The sequence below is a fragment of the Chiloscyllium punctatum genome, chromosome 48 (genome assembly GCF_047496795.1).
Source record: "Chiloscyllium punctatum isolate Juve2018m chromosome 48, sChiPun1.3, whole genome shotgun sequence".
Taxonomy (NCBI): Eukaryota; Metazoa; Chordata; class Chondrichthyes; order Orectolobiformes; family Hemiscylliidae; genus Chiloscyllium; species Chiloscyllium punctatum.
In genome coordinates, this window is record NC_092786.1 from 19,637,143 (window position 1) to 19,661,511 (window position 24,369).

Consider the following 24,369-nt stretch of genomic DNA (forward strand, 5'->3'; position numbering starts at 1 on the left):
ACCACTCTGTTTTTTAAAAAAACTTGCCCTTTGCATCTCTTTTGAAAATTCTCCGTGTCACCTTAAATGCATGCCTTCCAGTATTAGACAGGGAAAAGATTCTGACTGTCAAGTCTGTCTACGCTTCTCACAATTTCATAAACTTCTTTCAGGTTTCCCACTAGCCTCTGCCACTCCAGAGAAAACAGCTCTAATTTGTCCAGCATTTCTTTATAGTTCATACCCTCTAATCCAAGCAGCCTCCTGGTAAACCTATTCCACACCCTATCCAAAGCCTTCACATCCTTTCTCTAATGTGGGAACCAGAATTGAACGCAATACTCTCTAAGGGCGGCCCAACCAAAGTTTTATAAAGCTGCAGCATGACTTCCTGACTCTTATACTCAGTGCATGAATTAGTTTAATGCATGCCCCAATTTTTATTGTTCCAACATCAACAGATGTTCCTTCAGCTTGCCAGGCCCCACGGTCTGCATTTACCTTCCTAAACCTCAGTCTTTCTGCTCTGTTGATCTTCTTGAAGCCATTCCTTTAAAGCTACCTTCTTGAACAGTTTTAATATCTCCTTATTTGGCTCATTACTGAGTTTACTCCAGTGAGTGTTCTATGAAGCTCTTTTGTGATATTCCAACTTAGCGAGTGTTGCTGTTGATCGTCAAAAAACAGCATGATCAGGCCATTCAGTGTTGGCATGTTACTAGTTTTCTTAATAATTAATATCAGGACAATAATGTTCCTGCAGACATCAAAGGAATCAGCAATTAAAAACTGCTCTGACTCTACATCCATACAGGGTGGGATAAACAGTAGTCTCTGGCACAGCAAACACTGTCCTTCCTGAGAATGTGTAGTGTCTGTTTGTAGAAATGGTTTGCCCATAAGGATCGTGGCTAAGATCTTACAATAGGAAGGTAGTCATCACAGCAATGAAGACTGGATTTAAATTCTGAAGCTACAATGGAGTTGTCTGGTAATTTGAAATTCCCAATAGGCAATTAGGTGACATTGAAGTCCTCTTGAAAAATTCTCCAAACCTTAGAGTCGAGAGTTCTGATGGACTTGGTTCGGTAGTTACTAACTATTAAGTTGACTTCCCCTCCCTCAATGACCACTGACCCTTCCCCCTTTTGAAACCCAGTGGAGACCTGATACCAACCCCCCCTCCAAAACAAACCGCACACCCCATGCCACCACCAGTCCCCTGCCATACTCCCTCAATCACCAGCTGTCTCCTCCTGCTTCTGATATCCCATGGACCAATTGCCTTGATTTAACCTACCAACTTTCAATCCCCAGACCTACCTAAAGAACTCACCCACTTAGCTGCAACCTTAGCTGGCACCTACCCTCTTGCTCAACTGGTACCCCACCCCTACTTAATTAGCACACTGCCTTCCTTGCAATTGCTGTTAAAGTGACTATAGGATCTTTTAAAGCCAAATACAGTAAGAATTGGTTCTAGACGAGACTGGATTTAAAATCTGAAGCTGCAATGGAGTTGTTCGGAAATTTGAAATTCCCAATAAGCAATTAGCTGACATTGAAGTCCTCTGAAAAATTCGCACCCAGAAGTTCACCGAGAGAACTCCCTCTGAAGGGAAGTTTTGCCAAATGAGAATCAGGAATAAAGTTTTGGATTCTGATTGGAGGGCATAGATATATGAAAGAATCAGGTAAGGAATGGAATGTCCAAGGCAAAAGTGAGGACTGCAGATGCTGGAGATCAGAGTCAAGATTAGAGTTGTGCTGGAAAAGCACAGCAGGTCAGGCAGCACCGAAGAGCAGAAAAATTGATGTTTCGGTCAAAAGCCCTTCATCAGGAATGGTGGTGAAGGGCTTTTGCCCGAAACGTCGATTTTCCTGCTCCTCGGATATTGCCTGCCCTGCTGTGCTTTTCCAACACCACTCAAACATGGACATTCCATTCAAGATTAATCACAATCAACAGAGTGAAGATCCTCTTCAGTAGTTGATAGTGAGTGCAAGCAACATCAGCACCATCTTGAGGTAATTAACAATGGGCAGTTAATCCTAGCTTTGCCACCAATGCACTCATTCCTTTTTTTAAAAAAACATATATGTACCAAGAAGCTTTGAAAGTGAGGCTTGGAACTGAACACAAGATAATGCCCAGAGCATGAAAGGAGTGCCAATAATTGAAGGCGAAACTGAGAAAACTAATCGAGGAGGGCCAGTTTCGTAGGCAGTACTCTCATCCCATGAGTGAAAAGAAGTCCACTGAAGGGAGAAGGTAAGGAGAACCTGGTGTCTGTGTGACTGGAAAGTTCATGACATTTGTCACTTGGTTTTGTAGCTTGCGCTGCAACCTCATTAATTTTCTGTGTGCTGGCGTAGAGTAAAACTCACCATTGTGTCATGCTAAGTTTTCACAATCTCTTGACCTTCATTGAAAGACTTTTCATATATTAGCCAATATAATGCAAGGTACTTACCAGGTCATAGAGTCATAGAGATGTACAGCACGGAAACAGATTGGTCCAACCCGTCCATGCCGACCAGATATCCCAACCTAATCTAGTGCCACCTGCCAGCACCTGGCCCATATCCCTCCAAACCCTTCCTATTCATATACCCACCCAAATGCCTTTTAAATGTTGCAATTGTACAAGCCTCCACCAGTTCCTCTGGCAGCTCAATCCATACATGTACCATCCTCTGTGTGAAAAAGTTGCCCCTTAGATCCCTTTTATATCTTTCCCCTCTCACCCTCAACCTCTATTCTAGACTCCCCCCGCCCCAGGGAAAAAGACTTTGTCCATTTATCCTATCCATGCCCCTCATGATTTTATCAACCTTTTGTAAGGTCACCCCTCAGCCTCTGACGCTCCAGGGAAAGCAGCCCCAGCCTGTCCAACCTCTCCCTATAAGCTCAAATCCGCCAACCCTGGCAACATCCTTGTAAATCTTTTCTGAACCCTTTCAAGTTTCACAACATCTTTCCGATAGGAAGGAGACCAGAATTGCACGCAATATTCCAACAGTGGCCTAACCAATGTCCTGTACAGCTGCAACATGACCTCCCAACTCCTGTACTCTATCGTCTGACAAATAAAAGAAAGCATACCAACGCTGCCTTCACTATCCTATCTACCTGCGACTCCACTTTCAAGGAGCTATGAACCTGCACTCCAAGGTCTCTTTGTTCAGCAACATTCCCCAGAATCTTTCTTAAAGAATCAAAGCAATCAATGCCATTTACTTCATCTTCCACACCAGTTTAGAAAGAGCCAAACCTCCAATCAGAACAATAGGCATATCTGACTACACCATGTGGACTGCAGTGTTTCAAGGAGGTAGTTCATCACCATCTACTTGAGGGGAGTGAGGGATGGACAGCAAATGCTGACATTGGCAGTGATAGTCGCAGCTTACTGGCACGGTGGCACAGTGGTTAGCACTGTTGCCTCACAGTGCCAGAGACCCGGGTTCAATTCCTACCTCAGGCGACTGACTCTGTGGAGTTTACACATTCTCCCCGTGTCTGCGTGGGTTTCCTCCGGGTGCTCCGATTTCCTCCCACAGTTCAAAGATGTGCAGGTCAGGTGAATTGGCCATGCTAAATTGCCCGTAGTGTTAGGTAAGGGGTAGATGTAGGGGTATGGGTGGGTTGTGCTTCGGTGGGCCGGTGTGGACTTGTTGGGCTGAAGGGCCTGTTTCCATACTGTAAGTAATCTAATCTAATCTAATCTAATCTTACGAACATAAAGACAGAACTGATAAATTTGAAAACTGTGGAAGACAGGAGGAGGTGATGCACACAGCACAAGCCAAAAAAAGAGAAAATTGAAGCTGTAGCTGAGAAAACCAAAAAGAGGGAGAACTTTATATTTTTTGTTTGCTGCAGAATTCATGGAGCTAACCTCATGGGTGACTGTCGAAGGGATCTTGCCAATTAGCCGAAAGCATTTCTTGAAGCTCTGATGGGATTTAGATGATCAATTTAATCAATATCGGATTAACTGGCGCACAATGGATATATAAACCTACAGGACACTGTGTAGTGCATGCAGGCATTTCGGACTGGACGTCCTGGAGGCAGAGTCACAGGAGCCAGAAGAAGCTTCTGTTACGGAGCAATGGACTCACCAAGCCATTGGCCACTGTCCAGTTTCTCTTGGGCAGGAGACAGACTGCTGGGCTATCGTTACATCTCGGACAGGGAGGTAGTGAGGGATCAAACTGGATTTTATTCGATATATGCATACAAGTTTTTAAATACAGCAACGCATTTTATAGATCGTCCAGCAGCCTCCGTTTCAGCCTGTGAATGTACCTAATTATTCAGACATGACCCTCCTCCAATGGAAAGTGAGATTTTAACATAGGCCTCCGGTCCAGAGTTGGGACACTGCCACTTCACCATAAATCCACTGTTTCTATATGATCTCAGATGAGTTCCCCAATTAATACCCAGTATCTGATTTTGTTAAATGCACAGTTGATACACTTAACATCGATCAGCATGAGACAACATTGCTTGCAGGTTTGAGATTTTGTCGGCAGATATCTAGTGGTCCAGTCCAATGCAATAAGCTGGATGTGCTATAGGACAGCTGAACATGTGGGTTACGTTTGGCAGTGACAAGCGTGAAATGTCTGCTCATGCCCCACCTGCCCATCCCAGCTGAATCCTCTATCAGACCTGAAATAATTGCAAGTTGTGAGGAAGATGAGGCAGTTCAGCGTAACTTTCAAGCAAACTGTCAGCAGCTGTAGGGTCATTTAAAGACTGAGCACCAGGAAGTATGAGGCACATGCATCTTTGTTGAACGACAGGCTGCTTAACATACATGTTCCTCCTAGTGGAGTATCACTTTTGAAGGCATGCTAGATGGAATTCGAGGACAGACATCATAAATAACTTGCTAAATGAAAGCACGGTGTGTGAAACATTAGTCAAGCATGTACAATTCATTGCTTGGGGAATATGTAGAATGATCATAATTTGAATGTAATTTCAACATTGATGTTGAGGCATGCATATGTGAAAAACTAGCAGGTTTACTAGGTCAGAACTGTGCAGCCCATTCTCGCCTTTCTCCATCAGGAGACCTTGGGACATAGCAGCCACTGTCCCAGATTGAGCATGGCCACTGATCAGGTGTTGTCAGGCTTTAAATGGGGTGGGCTTGACCAAGGGTAATCTCAACAGGAAGCAGACGTTTGGTCATGGAAATAACTTATAAAAACAATTTTCTAAGATCAAAGATTAAACTGTAAAATGGACATGGTATAGATTTAAAGTGGTGGGCTAAGCTGGGAGAACGGTATCCTCTCCAAAACTGTTAAATTGTTTATAAGAGCAAATGCTGCCCACTTTGATGGAATCATGTAAATATTAAATATATACAGAATATTTGTGTGTATGTGTCTTTAACATTGATTTTGTGAGATGTTATGGTAGAAGATCATGCATGTAAAATTTAAGTTTACACCTTGATGGATCTGTCTTTCACATGGATATGCAAGTGTGATTGTCATTGATATGTGTGCACTGCAAAATTACAGGTTTCCACCAATGTGTACAAGATGACAAACACCCATGTGGTGGAACTTTCTGCACTTTCTGATGGTAAACCTGGAAGCAAAAAAGCATTTAATTCTGCAAGATGTGGACATGCCTGAACCTGTTCAGGGGCACCAGGTTCTGGGTCTGAAGGCCAATGGGTTAACCCTGCCACCTTTCTGCTCTGTCACCAACTGAGGCCCCCATAAGATCCAATTAATGACCACTTCAGGTCCCATTCCACCACCACTGGGTTTAGTCCAGCTGCAGGTGGATCTGTGGCCATGTGGTGTGCTCTACAGGTAAACCTATGGGCCAGGTTGTCACCACTTCAAATTAGATCAAAGAATCAAAGGGCAATGGGGATGAGGAGCTCTCTGCGAGTTAACTCCTCTTCTTGTTGCTGACCTCTGCAATATACACACCCTGCAAAGCAGGAGATAGAGGTGTAGCTGTAATGGAGTAGGAATCCAGGATGCCAGACTAGTAAACTGGGGAAAATAATCCTACCATTGCAGGTAGTGAAATTAACTTCGATAATAAACACACAATCTGGAATTACAATAGTAGCCTCATGGCAATTCTGCAACTCCTGTTGATTGTTGTGAGAAAAATCATCTGTTTCACCAATGTCCTTTCGGGAAGTAAATCTGCCATCCTTACCTGGTCTGGCCTATAAGTGACTCCAGACCCACAGCAATGTGGGTAACTCGTGACTGACTTGACTCTGGGAAATTAGCAAAGGCAACAAATGCTGGCCCAGTCAATAATGTCCACATTCCATGAACAATTTTTTAAAAAAATAGTCCCAGCCACAATACTTGCCTGTGATCTGAGTTGCCCTGTTATCTTGGGACTTTAGTGCATGCTTTTTCCTGTAGCCGCTATGCCTCCCCTACGGCATAATTGAAAAAATGCTGCTGGCTATCTCGATGAGAGAGAGATCGGTCCCTGAATCCTTAATTCCAGGGGAAGGCCAGTTGGTGGATTTGGCATTATCTGATTGGCTTCTGGGTCAGGGGATCTTCCTGAAAAGAGGCAGTAGGAGTCTACCTTTGGTTCTTTAACCAGCAGGTAAGACTCCTGACAACTCAACCAGATTACACACGCTCTATGCAAAAAATTGAGAGGGACCGTTTCTCATTCCAAGAATGAGTATGGTGCCACATTCACCACCTTCTTTTAACGATAGTTCATCTCTTGGCACCTCTGTCAATGAAACAAGCTACATTCCTCTTTGTTTTATTTAAAGCGTATTACTAGATAAGAAACTGCCTCTGTGTTTATGTTGGTTTGCATTTGTAGCTGTAAATTCACAGTGCATCATTGAACTTGTGATGTTGGCATTAATGACTGGCTCTGCAACACCTAATTTTGCAAAACAGGGAATGTGCTTCGGCAATTTCGCATTAAAAACTGCTTGCATAATGAATAATAAGGACAGCAGTTTCTTTACAATAGATTGTTTGACAGAAAAAAAACTGATTATTCACTGTAATCTTGGGCAGACTTTGATTATTTCCCAAAACAAGTTCATGTTGAAGGGCATAATTACGATGGGTACACAAGATAAAATGGAAACTAATATATTCTGTTGCATGTCCCTTAATAGTAGTTATCTATGCATAAAAGATTTATTCAAAAAACAGTCAGCAAAGATGAGAATTTTATTTGGCCAGTGAACATTTGATCATGATAGTTGTAGGAAATGTTTGAAAAAAATGTTTTATAAGCTTAGCCTTTCAGGATTGACTATGTTTGTTCATGCTCAGTGGGATTTCAGTCAATGACTGGTTTCATTATACATAAACCCTGGCAGGTATTTTCTACTAATGTTTTGACAGGTGAAGCAAAATTTAGCCTGATTCAGAACCAGAGCAAAAGCCGTTGTCAAGAATGATTTCATTTGCTGCACCAGGCTTACGTTCTTGGCTAAAGACCCAAATTTATTAGTAGTGTAGAGCATTAAAAATGATCAGGGATTAGTGGATTTTAACCATGGAGCCTTCCTTTGTTGAGTCATATGCATATGTTTAAACTAGTTTATAATGGAAGCTTTTGTAAAGTGCTTGACATATGTTTGTTTAATGCTTCGAAAGACTGTTTTCTCTATGTCTTTTTTTTTATTTCCTGTCTCTCAGGCGCTGTGAAGGGCGGAACATTAGATACAAAACCTGCAGCAATGTGGTAAGTGCTGAATAAAATGCATCTGATTAGTAATTATTATGAATTACCACATTCTTTTCTGTTGTGGATGAGAAATTGCACTAAGTGGCATATTTCCTTTGATGTGTGTTTCATTTCTGTGATAATAGGAATGAAGCATTTTTCCAATTTCAAACTGAAGTATTTGCTGATGATTTGGATGTTTAGGCATGATAAAATTAGAATAATCAAATAATTTGAAAAGCAGTTCCAAAACACTAGATCTTTGCTCTATTTGCTGGTTCATATCTAACATTTGTTTCTGGCATTTACAGCAAGCAACAGCACACTTTAAGTTGATTGTATACAAATGGATAAAAGTGATACCATATGCTCTGTTTTATTTCCAGCTCGGTTTTATTTTTATTGTGTAAGGTGTATTCATGGCAAGTAGACAGACAACCTGCTTCAATCACAGGGGCACAAATGTTTATACCTATTAAATTATAAGGGATGTTTTCAGATCTTCCAGACAGCCAGGGCAGATTCCTGAACAAGTTGAGCAAGCTTTAACTGCCTGGTGTAACAGATGTGGCAAATAAGAGGATGTTCTGCATATCTTACACGGTCAGAAAGACTGATGAATAAATGCTAGAAATGACTGGAGAAAGGAAGAAATTAATACATAACATCTGAGAAAAAAGATGCAAGACTTTGCTCACATCATTAGAGTGGGAAGGCACAATTATCGGAGGGAAGATCGATGGAAAATATCAGAGAGGAAAATTGAATAGAACATGAATGACAGCATGGGCTGGATCTATTTGACCTGTGTGGAATGTGTAAGGGCAGTACAGGAGAGCCAGAGGTGGAGACCATGACAATCAACAATCTGGAAAGAAGATAATATCACTTAGCAAATGTAACACCATGGAAGAGGGCTGATAAATGAACCATAAATTTCGAAGTACTCTGAATCTGCAATAGGTGTCCAAATTTAAGAAATGACTTAAAATGTTAGAGGATGAAGGTAAGATGGCATAACTCTAAGATGATATTAGTTAGGAATACCTAGCCTGTAAGTTGTAGGGAAATAATTTGATTGGGAAAGGGAAGAACTGATATTGAGAAAATGTTAGCGAGATAGCAGTACCCACTTGTGCCTTGTTGTCTCTGTACTGTGGCTAAATAAACTTTTCTTGTTTTACGCTTATCTAACTGACCACCAGAGCTGAAGCCTGCTTTAGCTTGTTACAGTTGCTACATGGAAAACCATGACACTGTTCGCATCATTTACGAATGAACTGGAGATTGTGTAAACTCTGCAAATTTTAAAGGATGTAGGGAGTCACAGGTTGCAAATGGATGTGGCTCTGTGTACTGAACTTGTCAATGGTACTGTGTATGCTGACAAGAAAGCAATCCACTCTTTCAATGTGCAACTTTTGTGAATGGAACTACATGCAGAATGCCACTTTCCTGGGTGGGAGTACTGCAGTATTTATTTCATAGAGCAGTCTCCAGTTTCAGCATGTTTTGATTCAGAAACCCAATTCTCTGGGTCACCTCTGGGAGTGATCACCATTGTATCCTGCAGCTGTGATGACATTTATGTGGTTTCTCAGGATATCAACTTATCACCACTATAACAAAGCCCATATAACTTGCACTCAGAACAGTAATTCAGCACATTATTGATGCTCTGAAGAAATACTTTGGTAAATCAATATGTAATTAAAATCAAGTGTTTCTGTCAGATTATTCATAGAATTCTTTCTTGCTGAGCAGAAGGGTGTTAGTTTAATAATAATGCAGAACTTCAGTTGTACTAATATTGGGTTAAACAGTGAAAAGGAGTTCCTGAAGTATGTACAGGAGAATGTTATTAATCAGTGCGCTACTAGCCACATAAGGAGATAACCAGCAGGATTTAGTTCTGGGAACAAAATTGGACAGTAGACATTTTTTCAGCAAGAGAGTTTGGGGAGAGCTTTCAATAGGATTTAGTTTTAAGGAGGTCATGGAAAGACTTGATGAACAATTTAAAGGTGAATTTACATGACGAGTGGAGGTTTAATTTCAGTGAATTGAAGAGGGATCTCGCCCATATGGAATAGAAATAAAGATTATCAATACTTTGGCAGCATTTTCATTATAAAGGTAGATAATGTTGTAGTAAATGAAGTAATTTAAACGTAGGATTGGTTGAACATTGAAAAGCAGATATTACTATATTTAACAAATGACCTAAGTGCAGAAATAGGCAATTTGGTCCCTTAAGCTTTCTCTATTATTCAACAGAATCATGGTTGTTTTTTGTTTCAAATTCCATGCGTCCATCTACTCCCAATAGCCTTTGGATCCCCTGCGTAACAAATATCAATCAACTTCTGTCTTAAAAATATTGATCAGGTTGTTGCCGAATGTGGAATGTTTAAAGAAAAGCTAGATAGGTTGGCATTTTTTTTCACCGGACCGTAGGAGGTTGAGAGGTGACCATATAAAAGTTGATAAAATAATGAGGGGTATAGTTTGGATTAATGGTAGTTGTCTTTTCCCTGGGATTTCAAGACTAGGGGCTACATTTTTAACGTGAGAGGAGAAAGCTTTAAAAGAGACATGAGGGGCAAAATATTTACACAGTGGGTGGTTCGTGTATGCAATGAACTTCCTGAGAAAGTGTTGGCTGTGGGTACAATTAAAACATTTAAAAGACATTTGGATAAGTACGTGAATAGGAAAGGTTTGGAGGGATATGGGCCAGGAGCAGGCAGGTGAGACTTGTTTAATTTGGGGTTATGTTCAGCAAGGACTGGTGGACCAAAGGGTGTGTGCCCATGCTGTATGGTCTCGTCTCCACCATCTGCAAAAATTTCAAATATCTCACCTTCACCGTGTTCTGTAGCAGGAAGTTCCAATTGGTCAATGCATTAAGTTTGCGGTTGAGAGGTCATGTTGCAGCTGTACAGGTCATTGGTTAGGCCACTTATGGAATATTGTGTTTAAGCCTGGTTTCCTTGCTATAGGAAGGATGTTGTGAAACTTGAAAGGTTCAGAAGAAGTTTACCAGGATGTGCCAGGTTTGAAGGGTTTGAGCTATAGGGAGAGGCTGAACAGGCTGGGGCTGTTTTCATCTAGAGCATCAGAGGCTCTTATAGAGGTTTATAAAATCATTGAGAAGCATGGATAGGATGAATCCCCAGTGTAGGGAAGTCCAAAACTAGAGGGGATACATTTAAGGTGAGAGGGGAAGGATATAAAAGAGACCTAAGGGGTAACTTTTTCATGCAGAGAGTGGCGCATATATGGAATGAGCTGCCAGAGGAAGTGGTGGTGGCCGGTACAATTACAGCATTTAAAAGGCATCTGGAAGGGTTCATGAATAGGAAGTGTTCAGAGGGATATGGACCAAGTGCCGGCAAATGGGACTAGATTAATTTAGGATATCTGGTCGGCATGGATGAGTTAAACTGAAGGATCTGATTCTGTGCTGTACATCTCTATGACACTATGACTGTATCTCTGTTCCAAGAGGGTGGTCCCTAATTTTAAAACAGTATACATCTGTACCTAGTTTAGGACTCACCCATTTCCACGTTGAACTTGTCATTGCCATTCAGGATCTTATAAACTTCAATCAAATCACTGTTCACAGTGAACAGTGAAAGCAGGTCCAGTCATTCCAACCTGTCCTCCTAAGCCAAGTTATTCCTTTCAGGTATCAATCTGATAAATCTCCTCTGAACCATCTCTTCACATCTTTACATCCGCAATGAAATAAGAAGACCAAAATTCTAAAGTTAAAAATCCCACAACACCAGGTTATAGTCCAACAGGTTTAACTGGAAGCACTAGATTCCAGTTAAACCTACTGGACTATAACCTGGTGTTGAGATTTTTAGCTTTGTACACCCCAGTCCAACACCGGCGTCTCCAAATCATGACCAAAATTCTACACAGTATTTGAGATGCAGTCTCCCTAATGATTTATATAATGGAAGCATAAAATGTCTGGTCTTATGTTTAATTCCTCGAGTAATAGAAGATAACATTCTATTAGCTTGCTTAATCACTTGCAGTACATTCATCTGTGACTCACCTAGTAGAATGCCTAAATCACACTGCATCTTGGAATTCTGCAGTCATTCTCCATTTAGGTAATAATCTGCAATGTAAAAAAAATTCTTTCTGCCAAAGTGAACGATTTCCGTTTTCTCTAAGCTATACAACATTCGCTAGATTTTTGCCTACTCACTCCACCAATCTATCTCAGACTGCAACCTCCTTAAATCATCTTCATGGCATACTTTTCTACCTGTTTTTGTATTACCTCCATATTTAGCAATTGGTAGTCAACAAAAACTAGCAGGGATGTACTGTGGTTGCTGGAGTGAGTGCGAGTTGAAATTGCCATAATTTTCCAATACTTTATAAATATAGAGGTATTATCAGATGTTATACATGAGAAGATAACTGTTTAAATAGAGTCCATGTCTACACTTTTGGTGTAGGATTTATTTCTGTTAAGCACACTCCATAAAATGTATACACTGCTGATTAATAGCACCCCATATTTGTACAATCAATTCTTACCCAGTTAATTCTTAATTAATATGTTCATCATCCTTTTCATTGTTCCATTAAGTTTCAGGCATCCCTTTAGACTTTATTAGATGATAACGCCAGAACTCTGGAGAATTTGTAAATATTGCACTCACCTTCAGAAACATACAAGGATCAGCCCAGTGATAGGAAGGCTCACTGATGGGAAAGGTCTTAGAAATGATGAGGCAGAAGCAGCCACCTCCTGTGCTGTAAACAATCTATAATTCTCTGATAATTCCTTGAAAACTACAGAACAAATTGATGCTATTTTAAAAAGCATGCAGAGTTTTTAGGTTTATAAATTTGTATGAGGTGGAGAGTACAAAAGCAAGAACAAAGTGGTAAGCCTTTAATTTAAAAGAAACTGAGGGTACCTTTCAATTCTAGACACCACACTTTAAGACCAGTGTTACATGGGGCATGATTCATGAGCTATACAATGCAGATATAAGTATCATGACTCATATGGAAGGAGTGTGCTGGTAACCAAGCCCTTTGAGCCCATGTGATGTGCCAGAACTATGTATCCAGTTGTATCACCAGGATGTTACTGAGTACAAAAAAAAGAGATTCCCACCAGGTTGCAGCAATGAACAAACAATTCTATTTTCGAACAAGTGGTGAAATCAGTTCTTAATTGCTATTATGCATAGTTAAACTATCAGCCTTTCAACTCCAATACACACACATTCATTCACAAACGGAGCAAGGTGGAAATAGAATTCCGCAGAAATATTATGGTAGAAAAATAACAACAGGCAAAAAAAAAGTCCAGACCATAAAGGTGACGTGAAGTGGCTTTCTCACAGTTCTTTCAGTTTCTGAGATCAGATTACCGTTGTATGCAAGACCACAGAGAATCCTCAATTTGATCAGTCGTTTAACTAGACTTGGGTATTTAGTGAGCTGTTCAGAATTGTTGAATTTCACTCTGTAAGAGCGAGCCAGAATGGGAGAGAAGGACCAAACACTGCTTCCATGCAAACCTCTCCACAACTTCTAAGGGTTTTTTGTTTCCAGAAAAGAGAGATCGAGAGAAACTTGTCTTTGTTGCTGTTATTTTGGAGGTCACTTTTCAATAACTCCACTTCCAAGTCTGTGGCACCACAGAAAACTAATAGTCCAAAAGCTGTTGCTAGGTGACCTTCAGCTCAAAGCTCCTTCCACCAATTTACCTATAAAAAGAAACGAATCTGTCTCTCAAAACAGCTTTATTTTTCCAAAACTCTTTGACCTTCTGTAAAACAAAAATAAGCATAGCATAGTTTTACTTTTGACCTTTGATTTACAAAAATGTCACGTGGTAAATGTCTGCACCTCATGCGTTGCTCGAAACTTTGAGAATTCCAGCTTTCATTCCAAAACAAAGTGTGGTTCCAACCCGTTGCTCTCAGCTAAACCAGTCTATGTTAGAGTTTATGCTCTTTTTGATCCTCTTCTCATCTCTGTCGATCTAAATTTGTTAAGCACTGCTGCCTCACAGCATCAGGGACCCAGTTTCGATTCAAGCATCAGGTGATTGTCTGTGTGGAGTTTGCACATTCTACCTGTGTCTGTGTGGGTTTCCTCTGGGTACTCTGGTTTCCTCCCATAGTCCAAAGATGTGCAGGTTAGGTGAATTGACTGTGCTAAATTGCCCATAGTGCCCAGGGATGTGTAGATTAGGTGCATTAGTCAGGGGAAATGTAGAGTAATAGGGTAGGGGAATGGGTCAGGGTGGTTACTCTTTGGAGGGCGTGTAGACTGGATGGGCCAAAAGGTCTGTTTCCACACTGTAGGGATTCTGTCTTTTTAAATCTATAATCATAACCTTCTGCTTCATATTTGCACCTTTGACAGCATCTTGACTGTTTGCTTCAGTTGCTCTCTGTCAGAGTGGATTATATATTCTCAACACTCTTTGGGTGAAAAGTTTTCTTCCGTATCCTCTGTTGAATCCATCCGCTTGTTTCTTGCCTTTACATTCGCCGATTTTGTGGGGCACCTTATCAAAGATCTTTTGAAAAATCCAGATCAACTTTGCACCTTTATCTTTGCATCACCATCACTTTGCTACATGTGAAGCCTCCGAGAAAGTGCAAAAGAATTTTACCGAAGCAGTACAATGGATGAGGGGCTTCAGTCAAGTAGGACTATTAGAGAGGGATAATTCTTATATATTTCCTGTAAAGTGAATGTTCTATCATCATTCAAAGCATTTGGCTACAAGAAATGGATAAATGCTACTTAAGATCTTTTAACATGAAATAAATTAATCTATTGATTTGTAATTTGAGCATTGACATAAGAGAATGTTTATTCAATTCATTAACCAAAGGTGAGAACATCAAATGATAATTCGCGATAGTATTCTAGAAAAAAAGTTCGTGGTTTTTATCTTCACATGTTTTTGTAAATATTTATTTTTACAGTTATACATTGCAATCATACATCTCCATACCCAACAGCCATATGTTTATTTAAGCATCACAATAAGTTGTAAACAATTAAACATAATTAGGATGCAAGATTCCCCTTTCTTTACATAAAAATAGTGTTCAAACAAAATTTCAAATAAATTAAATGAAATATCTCCATTTTTGGTCTAATAAATTAAGTTGTGATGTCCCCCAGTTCCATGATGTTTATTTCACAAAAAGGAATATACAAAATCAGACACTTGTATCATTCCATTTGATTTTAGAAATTTCTGCACCGTTCAGAATTTGATTCAAGTTAATGAGGTCAATCCATAACTTTTTCTTAGTCACTTATTATTCTGTGAATTTTATCCAACATCACTCTTGTCAGTTCCTCAGGACCTGCATCACAAAACACATGAGCATTTGCAATACAGTGTGTCAATTTACTTCTGTCAGTTGCTCAGAGCTCTAGATTTTGTCATTAATTCTGACTGATCATGAACTAATCAACAATTTGGTAAGTCACGTCATATCATCACAAGATATTACCTTACCAGTTATTTTCTAATTGTTATAGCCCAATCTTTTCTGATACACTTTCTGAATTAAATTCTGTCTCCAATGGTCTCATACATTGTCCCAGTGCTTTCCAAATTTTTCTGAGACATCAGCATATGAAAGCATGGTTTTCTGCATATCAAACTTTCTGCAAAAGTTGTATTATTTGTCATACCTTCTAGAACAGGAGGACTAACGTACACAATGCCACACTGCACAGAAGGCAGTTTGGAACTTGTCCCAAGCAATAGATTGGGATTATATAGAGTCATAGAGATGTACAGCATGGAAGCAAACCCTTCGGTCCAACCCATCCATGCCAACCAGATATCCCAACCCAATCTAGTCCTACCTGCCAGCACCTGGCCCATATCCTCCAAATCCTTTCTATTCATATGCCCATCCCAATGCCTTTTCAATGTTGCAATTGTACTAGCCTCCACCACTTCCTCTGGCAGCTCATGTACCACACTCTGCATGAAAAAGTTGCAGCTTAGGTCTCTTTTATATCTTTCCCCTCTCACCCTCAACCTATGCCCTCTAGTTTTAGATTAGATTAGATTAGATTATTTACAGTGTGGAAACAGGCCCTTTGGCCCAACAAGTCCACACCGCCCCGCCGAAGCGTAACCCACCCATACCCCTACATTTCCCCCTTACCTAACACCATGGGCAATTTAGCATGGCCAATTCACCTGACCTGCACATCTTTGGACTGTGGGAGGAAACCGGAGCACCCGGAGGAAACCCACGCAGACACGGGGAGAACGTGCAAACTCCACACAGTCAGTCGCCTGAGTTCTGGCCTCCCCCACCCCAGGGAAAAAGGCTTTGTCTCTTTATCCTATCCATAACCCTCATGATTTTGTAAACCGATATAAGGTCAACCCTCAACCTCCAACACTCCAGGAAAAACAACTCCAACCTGTTCAGCCTCTCCCTATAGCTCCAATCTTGGCAATATCCTTGTAAATCTTTTCTGAGCCCTTTCAAGTTTCGCAACATCTTTCCGATAGGAAGGAGACCAGAATTGCACACAATATTCCAACAGTGGCCTAACCAATGTCCTGTACTGCTGCAACATGACCTCCCAACTCCTGTACTCAATACTCTGACCAATAAAAGAAAGCATACCAAACACCACCTTCACTATCCTATATACATGCGACTCCACTTTCAAGGAGCTATGAACCTGCATTCCAAGGTCTCTTTGTTCAGCAACACTCCCTAGGATCTTACCAATATTTTGTACTTTTATGCAGCATCTTATAGCTACTACATGACTTCTTTCACAGTTTCTGTCACTGAAGAGTTTTACCTGCAGCGTTCTTTTTCCCTTGATGTTCACATTTTCAGTCATTTCTAAAGTTTTCACTGGAAAGCTCTCCTGCCTTATCAATCAGAAACTGTGCAGGTGTCCCCATCTGTTGCCTATCCCTTTCTCCATATTTTATAACAAGCCTTTTGTCCTTAAATGTTATCTGGTCACCAGGTCAATAAAATGTAAAATGCTAACATTTTTGTCGTCTTTTTAAAATCACAGATCAGTGAAAACCTTCCAATAGGATGCACTAGTATCCTCCAATGCTACTTACAGATTTCACATTTTTCATTGACCCTCTCTGTTACAGTCTCATACTCTTCATCAATCATATATGCATCTTATTCTGAATCCCTTTAACAAGTAGAATGAGCAAATTGCCAGTGTAACATTGTGGCTCAGTGGTAGTCTCCCAACTCTTGGTCTAGAAAAGGTTTGGGTTAATGTTCCACCTCCTGTTTAGATGCACCATAACATGTCCGAGTAAATTATTTCAAAACTTATTTTTTACAAACTTTTAATGACAATTTGCTTTTTTTTTAATGTTTGAAAATGTTTCTTTGCATCCAACTTTAACCACGCCCCCACCCGCGCACACAGACCTATGTTAAATTGGGGTTGCATAGTGGCTCCATGGTTAGCACTACTGCCTCACAGCACCAGAGATCTGGGTTCAATTCCACCCCTGGGCGACTGTCTGTGTGGAGTTTACACATTCTCCCCATGTTTGCGTGGGTTTCCTCCCACAATCCAAAGATGTGCAGTTTAGGTGAATTGGCCATGCTAAATTGCTCATAATGTTCAGGGATGTGTGGGTTAGGTGCATTAGGCAAGGGTAAATGTAGAGTAATAGAGTAGGAGAATGGGTCTGGGTTGGTTACTTTCGGCGGGTCGGTGCGGACTCATTGGGCCGAATGGACTGTTTCCATGCTCTATGAATTCTATAAAGACTTTATTCTATAAAAGAAAAATTGAGAGGTCCATTCAGAAATCTAATAACAGTGGGGAAAGCACTGAACCTGTTTGTACACGTATACACGCTTTTATATCTTCTGCCTGACAGAAGAGGACCTCCAAGCTAGGAACCCTCTCCCCCCGCCCCCCTGCCCCGCCAATTCATTTATTTTCATTTATCTTTGCCTTAGGTCCATCCAAGATATCAGACCTTGGATAGATGTTCAAGGCCATAGCCACTGATGAGTTTAAAGTAAAATACTGAGGATGGAGGAGATATGAAACAAAAGCAGAATGTGCGAGAGAAACTCCACATTTGTGGAGAGAGAAACCAAGTTGACGATTGGATCCAGTGTTCTGAACAAGAGTCATTGGATTGGAAACATTAACTCTGTTTCTCTCTTCCCAGATGCTGCTGGACCTGTTAAGTTTCTCCAGCGTTTTCTGTTTTTATAATAATTGCAACTGACTCCTTGGTGCTGCTGTAGATCTGATAACTGATTGGCCAGAAGCTATGGATTAGAGGAAGTTCTATCCACGACATCTTTGATTCCAGAGAATGGCTGGCTGTCAAGTTTCTGAGAACCACTAAAATCCTCGGGTCTTTTCTAAAAGAGACAATGGAAGACTCTTCCCAGCAATGGGAAAAGTGCCCATCGCTCCCATTAAATACCACTTTTACTTTAAGAATTGTAGGATCATAACACAGTTATTCAATGGGGAATGCCAAATCCACTTTCAGAGATAGTCAGGTTCACTAGTGATGAGAGCTCTTGAAACTTGGAAAAACATTTTGATTGGAAAGTTCTGCTTAATTCTTTAGGGCAATGAGTGTTGCATTGTACACAACATTGCCTTAAAAAGAAACATAATTGTGAATATTTTAAGGAGAAAATTCCCAGAAAGAGAAAGGGATCAGGAAGAGAAGCAAAACTAGCCTGAAAATCGAGAGAAGACACTGCATCCAAATTTCTTTGTCCTATTTTTGTACATGAACATAACTGATCAACATATGAACTATTAATTGTACCTCTCTCTCCACAAAGATACTGTTGGTTCCTTTCAGTGTATCTGTCTGGAACAATCCTGAAAATTCCTTGCAATCAAAATTGAGGGTGAACTGTTTTAGCACCTGTTTCTTGAAATCCAGTCATAGCACTTTGGCAATTTGATTTAAGAATCACTGGCAGCTTTGAGTATCAGCGCAGTCTTTATGTGACTGACAAGTCCTCTTGAAGGTGCACACGATCTTACGTTTGAGTTCTGGAGTTTCTGGAACTTTTTGAGGGATGTAAATAGCTTTCTGTTCAAGTCAACAAGTTGGCTTGAAACAAATTCTGAAAAATGTGGAAGGGAGTTCCTCTCCATTCCTGGATCTTTGCTGACGTTCATCCCCCTGCTGGGTCATATCCCAAACACCCTGAAACACAACTTCCAGCCTGACTTGACTGACCAATACTGGCTCCTTGAACTATCATCAGTGGCCCCCTACTGAGCCAACACCCCTGCCAGATTCAACCCAATCCCAGTGGTTGAGTACTTGCATAATTTTGACTGACCTCTTGCTATGGTGGTTCCTGGTAGCATCCATTCTCATCACTCCACACAATAACATCGGTATTCCACTTGTGTCCAGTCGTTGTTGCCCTGCTCTTAATGTTGCCCCTTGTTTCGGCACCATACAACATGGCAAGTTCTACAATTAGCCTCCCTGAAGATCAATATTAAACAGTTTGGTACCTCTTGGAAAATATTTTGCTTTTCATATTCATGTGCCCAAAATGAATTCACACTCTCCTATATTATAATTCATTGACTACTTGGTTGCTGTTTGCTAAACCTCTTTGTACCGCTGTGCCACTTTGTGTGTGCACTGAAGGTACATTTCATTCAAACTTTGATTGTCAGCAAACCTGGATTTGTTACTCTTGTTTTTTTTGTCATTAAAAAAGATTTTAAATCTCACAGGTCTTTGCACTGATCCTGGCTGTTCTCTGCTAGTTATAGTCGGCCAAGATGATGATGATGCCACATTTCTCCTGACTCACTGTTTCTTGTCCATTAACCAATCAATGAGGCTACACTAACAACAACTCCATGAGCCTTTATCTCATGTTGATCTTTTGTATGACATTTTGAGTCACAGAATCATAAAACACAGTAACAGTCCTTTCGGTCCAACTCATCCATGGTGACGAGTCCAAACTAAACTAGTCCCATTTACCCTTTTTGACCCAAATCTCTCTCAACTTTTTCCTATTCATGTACCTGTCCAAATTTCTTTTAAATGTTATAACTGTGTTTGTCTCTACCACTTCATCCAGTTTATTCCATATGGACATCACTCTTTGTGTGAAACAGGGTAAAAACAATGACTGCAGATGCTGGAAATGAGATTCTGGATTAGTGGTGCTGGAAGAGCACAGCAGTTCAGGCAGCATCCGGATGCTCCTCGGATGCTGCCTGAACTGCTGTGCTCTTCCAGCACCACTCATCCAGAATCTGTGTGAAACAGTTGGTGCTCAGGTGCCTTTTAATTTTTTCTCCTCTCATCTTATACCCTTTGGTTTTGATCTTAGCTACCCTGGGGAAAAGATATTATTTTGCTTCTCATGATTTTGTAAACTTCCATAAGGTCACCCCTCAACCTCCTATGCTCTAGGGACAAAATGTCTCCGGCTATCCATCCTTGTAAATCTTTTCTGCTCCCTATCCAATCGAAGAATGTCCTTCCAATTCCAAAACTGTACAGTGTATTCCAAAAGCAGCCTCGTCAATGACTGGCACAGCTGCAACGTGATGTCCCAACTCCTGTACTCTGTGCTGTGACCAATGAAAGCAAGCATGCCAAATGCCGCCTTTACCACCCTGTCTGCCTGTGATGCCACTTTCAATGAACTATGCACAAGGAACTAGGAAATGTGAACCGTTATATCTCTGTGTTCGGCATACTCCCTGGGGTCCTGCCATTAACTGTGTAAGCCCTGCCCTGATTTGTCCTACCAAAATGCAATACCTCACATTTATCCAAATTAAACTTTATCTACCATTCCTCAGTCCATTGGTCGAGTGAATGAGAGTCCTGTTGTAGTCTTGGATAACCTTCTTCATTGTCCACTATACTACAGAAGATCCAAGTATACCTGTTTCTTGCCATCCCACCACTAACATGACTATTTTCATCCTTTTTAAAAAAAGTTTAAAAAGTGGGGTTCGTAACCTCACTTGGTTGGATAGCAGGTTTGCAATGCAGAGTGATGCCAATAGTATAGGTTCAATTCCTGTATTAGATCAAGGGAATCCCTGGAAGTATATAGGGGTTACAAGAGTTTACTGAAGAAGGAAATCAGGATGTTGAAAAGGGGGCACAAGATAGCCTTGGCTGAGAAGATTAGGGTGAATCCAAAAAGAATTAACATATATTAAAGGAAAAACATAACTTGAGACAGAATAGGACCCCTCAAGGACCAAAGTGGAATTGCAGGAGATGGGTGAGGTCCTCAATGAATATTTCTCCTCAATGTTTACCATGGAGAAAGACATGAAGACTTTGGGAAGTTAGTGTTCATATCTTGAGGACAATCTATATCACAGTAAGGGTGGTGTTTGATATATTAGAAAGTATGATGGTGGATAAATCTCCCGGTCCTTTCCAGATTTATCTACAAACACAGCAAGAGACTAGAGAAGAAATTGCGGAGGGCCTGGCTGAAATTTTTGTGTCATCGTTAGCTGCAGGTGAGGTCCCAGAAGTGTAGAGGGTAGTGAATGTTGTGCCCTTATTCAAGAAGGGCTGCAAAAAATAACCTGGTACTATCGACCAGTAAACCTCGCATCTGTTGGAGATATGTTATTTGAGAAGATTTTGAGAGATACGGTATCCATGCATTTGGAAAGACAGAGTTTGATTAGGGGTAGTTAGTAGCGTGACTTTGTGCATGGGAGATCATGCCTCACAAATTTCTTAAGAGCTTTTTGATGAAGTGACCAGGAAGGTTAGCGAGGGCAGGGCAGTAGATGTGGTCTATTTGGATTTCAATAAGGCCTTTGATAAGGTTCCACATGATAGGCTGCTCTGGAAGGTTAGATCACATGGAATCCAGGGGGAACTGGCAAATTGGATACACAGTTGCTTGATGGTAGGAAGCAGTGGAAGGATGCTTGTCAGACTAGAGGTCTGTGACTAGTGGAGTGCCTCAGGAGTTGGTGCTGGGCCCGTTGCTGTTTGTTATCTATATCAATGATTTGGATGAGAATGTACAAGGCATGATTAATTAGTTTGCAGATGGCACTAAAATAGGCAATATCGTGGACAGGAGGAAGGTTATCAGAAATTTCAGTCGGACCTTGATCATCTGGTGAAGTGGGCTGAGAAATAGCAAATGAAATTTAATATAGTTAAATGTGAGGTCTTGCATTTTGGCAAGTCAAATCAAGGTAGGGGTTTCATGGTAAAAAGTAGAGCCTTAATGAGTATAGTGGAGTAGAGGGACCTTGGAGTTCAGGTTCATAGTGTTCTGAAAGTAGAGTCATAGGTAGACAGGGCAGTGAAGAAGGCTTTCGGCACACTGGCCTTCATCGGTCAGGGCATTCAATATAGAAGTTGGGAAGCTATGTTGCAGTTATACAGGATGTTGGTGAGGCTGTACATGAAGTATTGTGTTCAGGTTTGGTCACCTTGCTAGAGGAAAGATGTTATTAAACTAGAAAGAGTGCCAAAGACATTTATAAAGATGTTGCCAGGACTCAATGGTCTGAGTTGAAGGGAGAGGTTGGACAAGCTAGGACATTTTTCTTCAGAGCATAGGACACTGAAGGGGGAATTTATAGAAGTGTATATGATCATAAGAGGCATGGATAGGGTGGGAATAGAGGACTAGAGGGAATTAGTTTAAGATTAGAATAAAAGGGAACCTGAGGGGCAATGTCTTTACACAGAGGGTAGTACGTATGTGGACTAAGCTGCCAGTGGAAGTTGGGGGTATATTAACATTTAAAGGGGATTTGGGCAAATTTGTGGGTAAAAAAAGTTTAGAAGGATATGGGCCAAGTGCAGGGAAATGGGGTTAGCATGGATGGGCATTTTGATCAACACAGACAAGTTTGGGTGAAAGGGCCTGTCTCCTGCTGTAGGACTCAATAACTCTATGGCTGAAGTTACCATGAAAGTCCCTCATTCTCACCTTCCGACCTTGCCCGAGTTGGACCAGAAAGTCTGTTTCTGCTCTGTGTGATTCGAGGTGCCACATGAAAGATGAATATGAGAGAAAGGATCACAGAGTTGTGGTTACTATCATTTCATTGATTGGTTAATAGACAAGAAACAGATTAAACCACTGCCAGTTATGTGTCTCAGAGCAGTCTTCTCGGCCAAAAGGACGGTGACAATTATATACTCCCTTAAAAGAATTCTAACTGATTTGTTAAACATTAACTTTCTTTCAGAAAGCTATATTTATTCTGTCTAATCATAGTACAATTTTCAAGGTTATAATAATAGATTCCAGCATTTTCCTGACAGGCTAGCTGGCCTGTTGTTCCCTGCTTTCTGAGTACCTCCTTTTCTGAATAGCTGCATTATGTTTCCTCTCTTCCAATCAGCCGGAACCATTCTAAAGCTGATAATGATATACGCAGTATTTGTCTGAAATACACGAGCATTGAATATAGGAACAGGAGGAGGTCATTTAGCCATTGACAACTGCTCTGGTATTGAATATCGTCATGTCTGATCGTCGAACTGAATACTCTGTTCCCCCTTTCTCCCCAGACTCTCTGATTCCTTTCTCCTCAATAACTATATCTAACTCCTCCTGAAAACATTCAGTGTTTTGGCCTCCACCACTTTCTGTGGCAGAGGATTCCACAAGCTCACCAGTCTCTCTGGGTGAAGAAATCTTTCCTCGTTTCAGTTCTAAAGGGGCTACCCCCTATCCCTAGATTGTGACCCCTGGTGCTGGAATGTTGTTTATCTTCTGGGAGATAGTGAGGACTGCAGATGCTGGAGATCAGAGCTGAAAATGTGTTGCTGGAAAAGCGCAGCAGGTCAGGCAGCATCCAAGGAACAGGAGAATTGACGTTTTGGGCATCAGCCCTTGTTCCGAAACGTCGATTCTCCTGTTCCTTGGATGCTGCCTGACCTGCTGCGCTTTTCCAGCAACACATTTTCAGCTCTGTTTATCTTCTGGGTCTGTATCTTCTTCCTTGGCTTGTGGTGCAACAGTAATGTTGGAGTAATTTAAACTCTGGATGCTGAAGAGGCTTAAATTTGAGTGCTATATCTTGGAAGGTTTTCTAACTGAAGGAGGTTACAGCGATAGGGAGGGGTGAGGCCATGGAGGGATTTGAAATTAATTCGAGAATTTTAAAGCCAGGGAATTATTTAAGTGTACCCAGTGTAGTAGAGACAATATAGAAAATGACTGTGTAAGTAAGGTTTGGAATTTTGGATGGTGTCAAGTTAATAGGAGGTACAGTGGGGGAGACCAATCACTGAATTGTCAACTATGGAGTAGAACACAGAAATGGATGAAGGTCTCTGCAGGAGATCAGCTGAGGCAGCAGTGGGGTCAGGCAATATTTCACAGTTGGAAATAGGTGGTCTTTGACATATCATTGGTGTGGTGTTGGAAACTCAAATCAAATCAATAATAATATCAAATTGCAACTAGTTTGTCTCAGGAAAAGACATGGAGAGATGATCTATGTTTTTGACAGTTAATGTGGGTAGAGTAGGGAAAGGAAAGGACATAGATTAGCACCATGAACCACAGCAAAGGAAGTCCAAGTTGTTTTGTTCCTCTCTCATTTCTACTATCCAAGTGTCATGTAACACACGCATATTGGATTTGTTGAGC

The 24,369-nt window shown here is 40.9% G+C and overlaps 1 protein-coding gene across 4 annotated transcripts in view; it reads left to right on the plus strand.

Moving 5' to 3' along the window:
• The window catches only part of adamtsl3 (ADAMTS-like 3), a 651,955-nt gene that overhangs the window by 287,168 nt on the left and 340,418 nt on the right, over positions 1-24,369 (plus strand). For all 4 annotated transcript variants that reach the window (XM_072564789.1, XM_072564793.1, XM_072564791.1 and 1 more), the window contains one exon: positions 7,669-7,714. In XM_072564789.1, the coding sequence (XP_072420890.1) occupies positions 7,669-7,714 (46 nt within the window). The remainder of the gene's footprint in view (positions 1-7,668; positions 7,715-24,369) is intronic.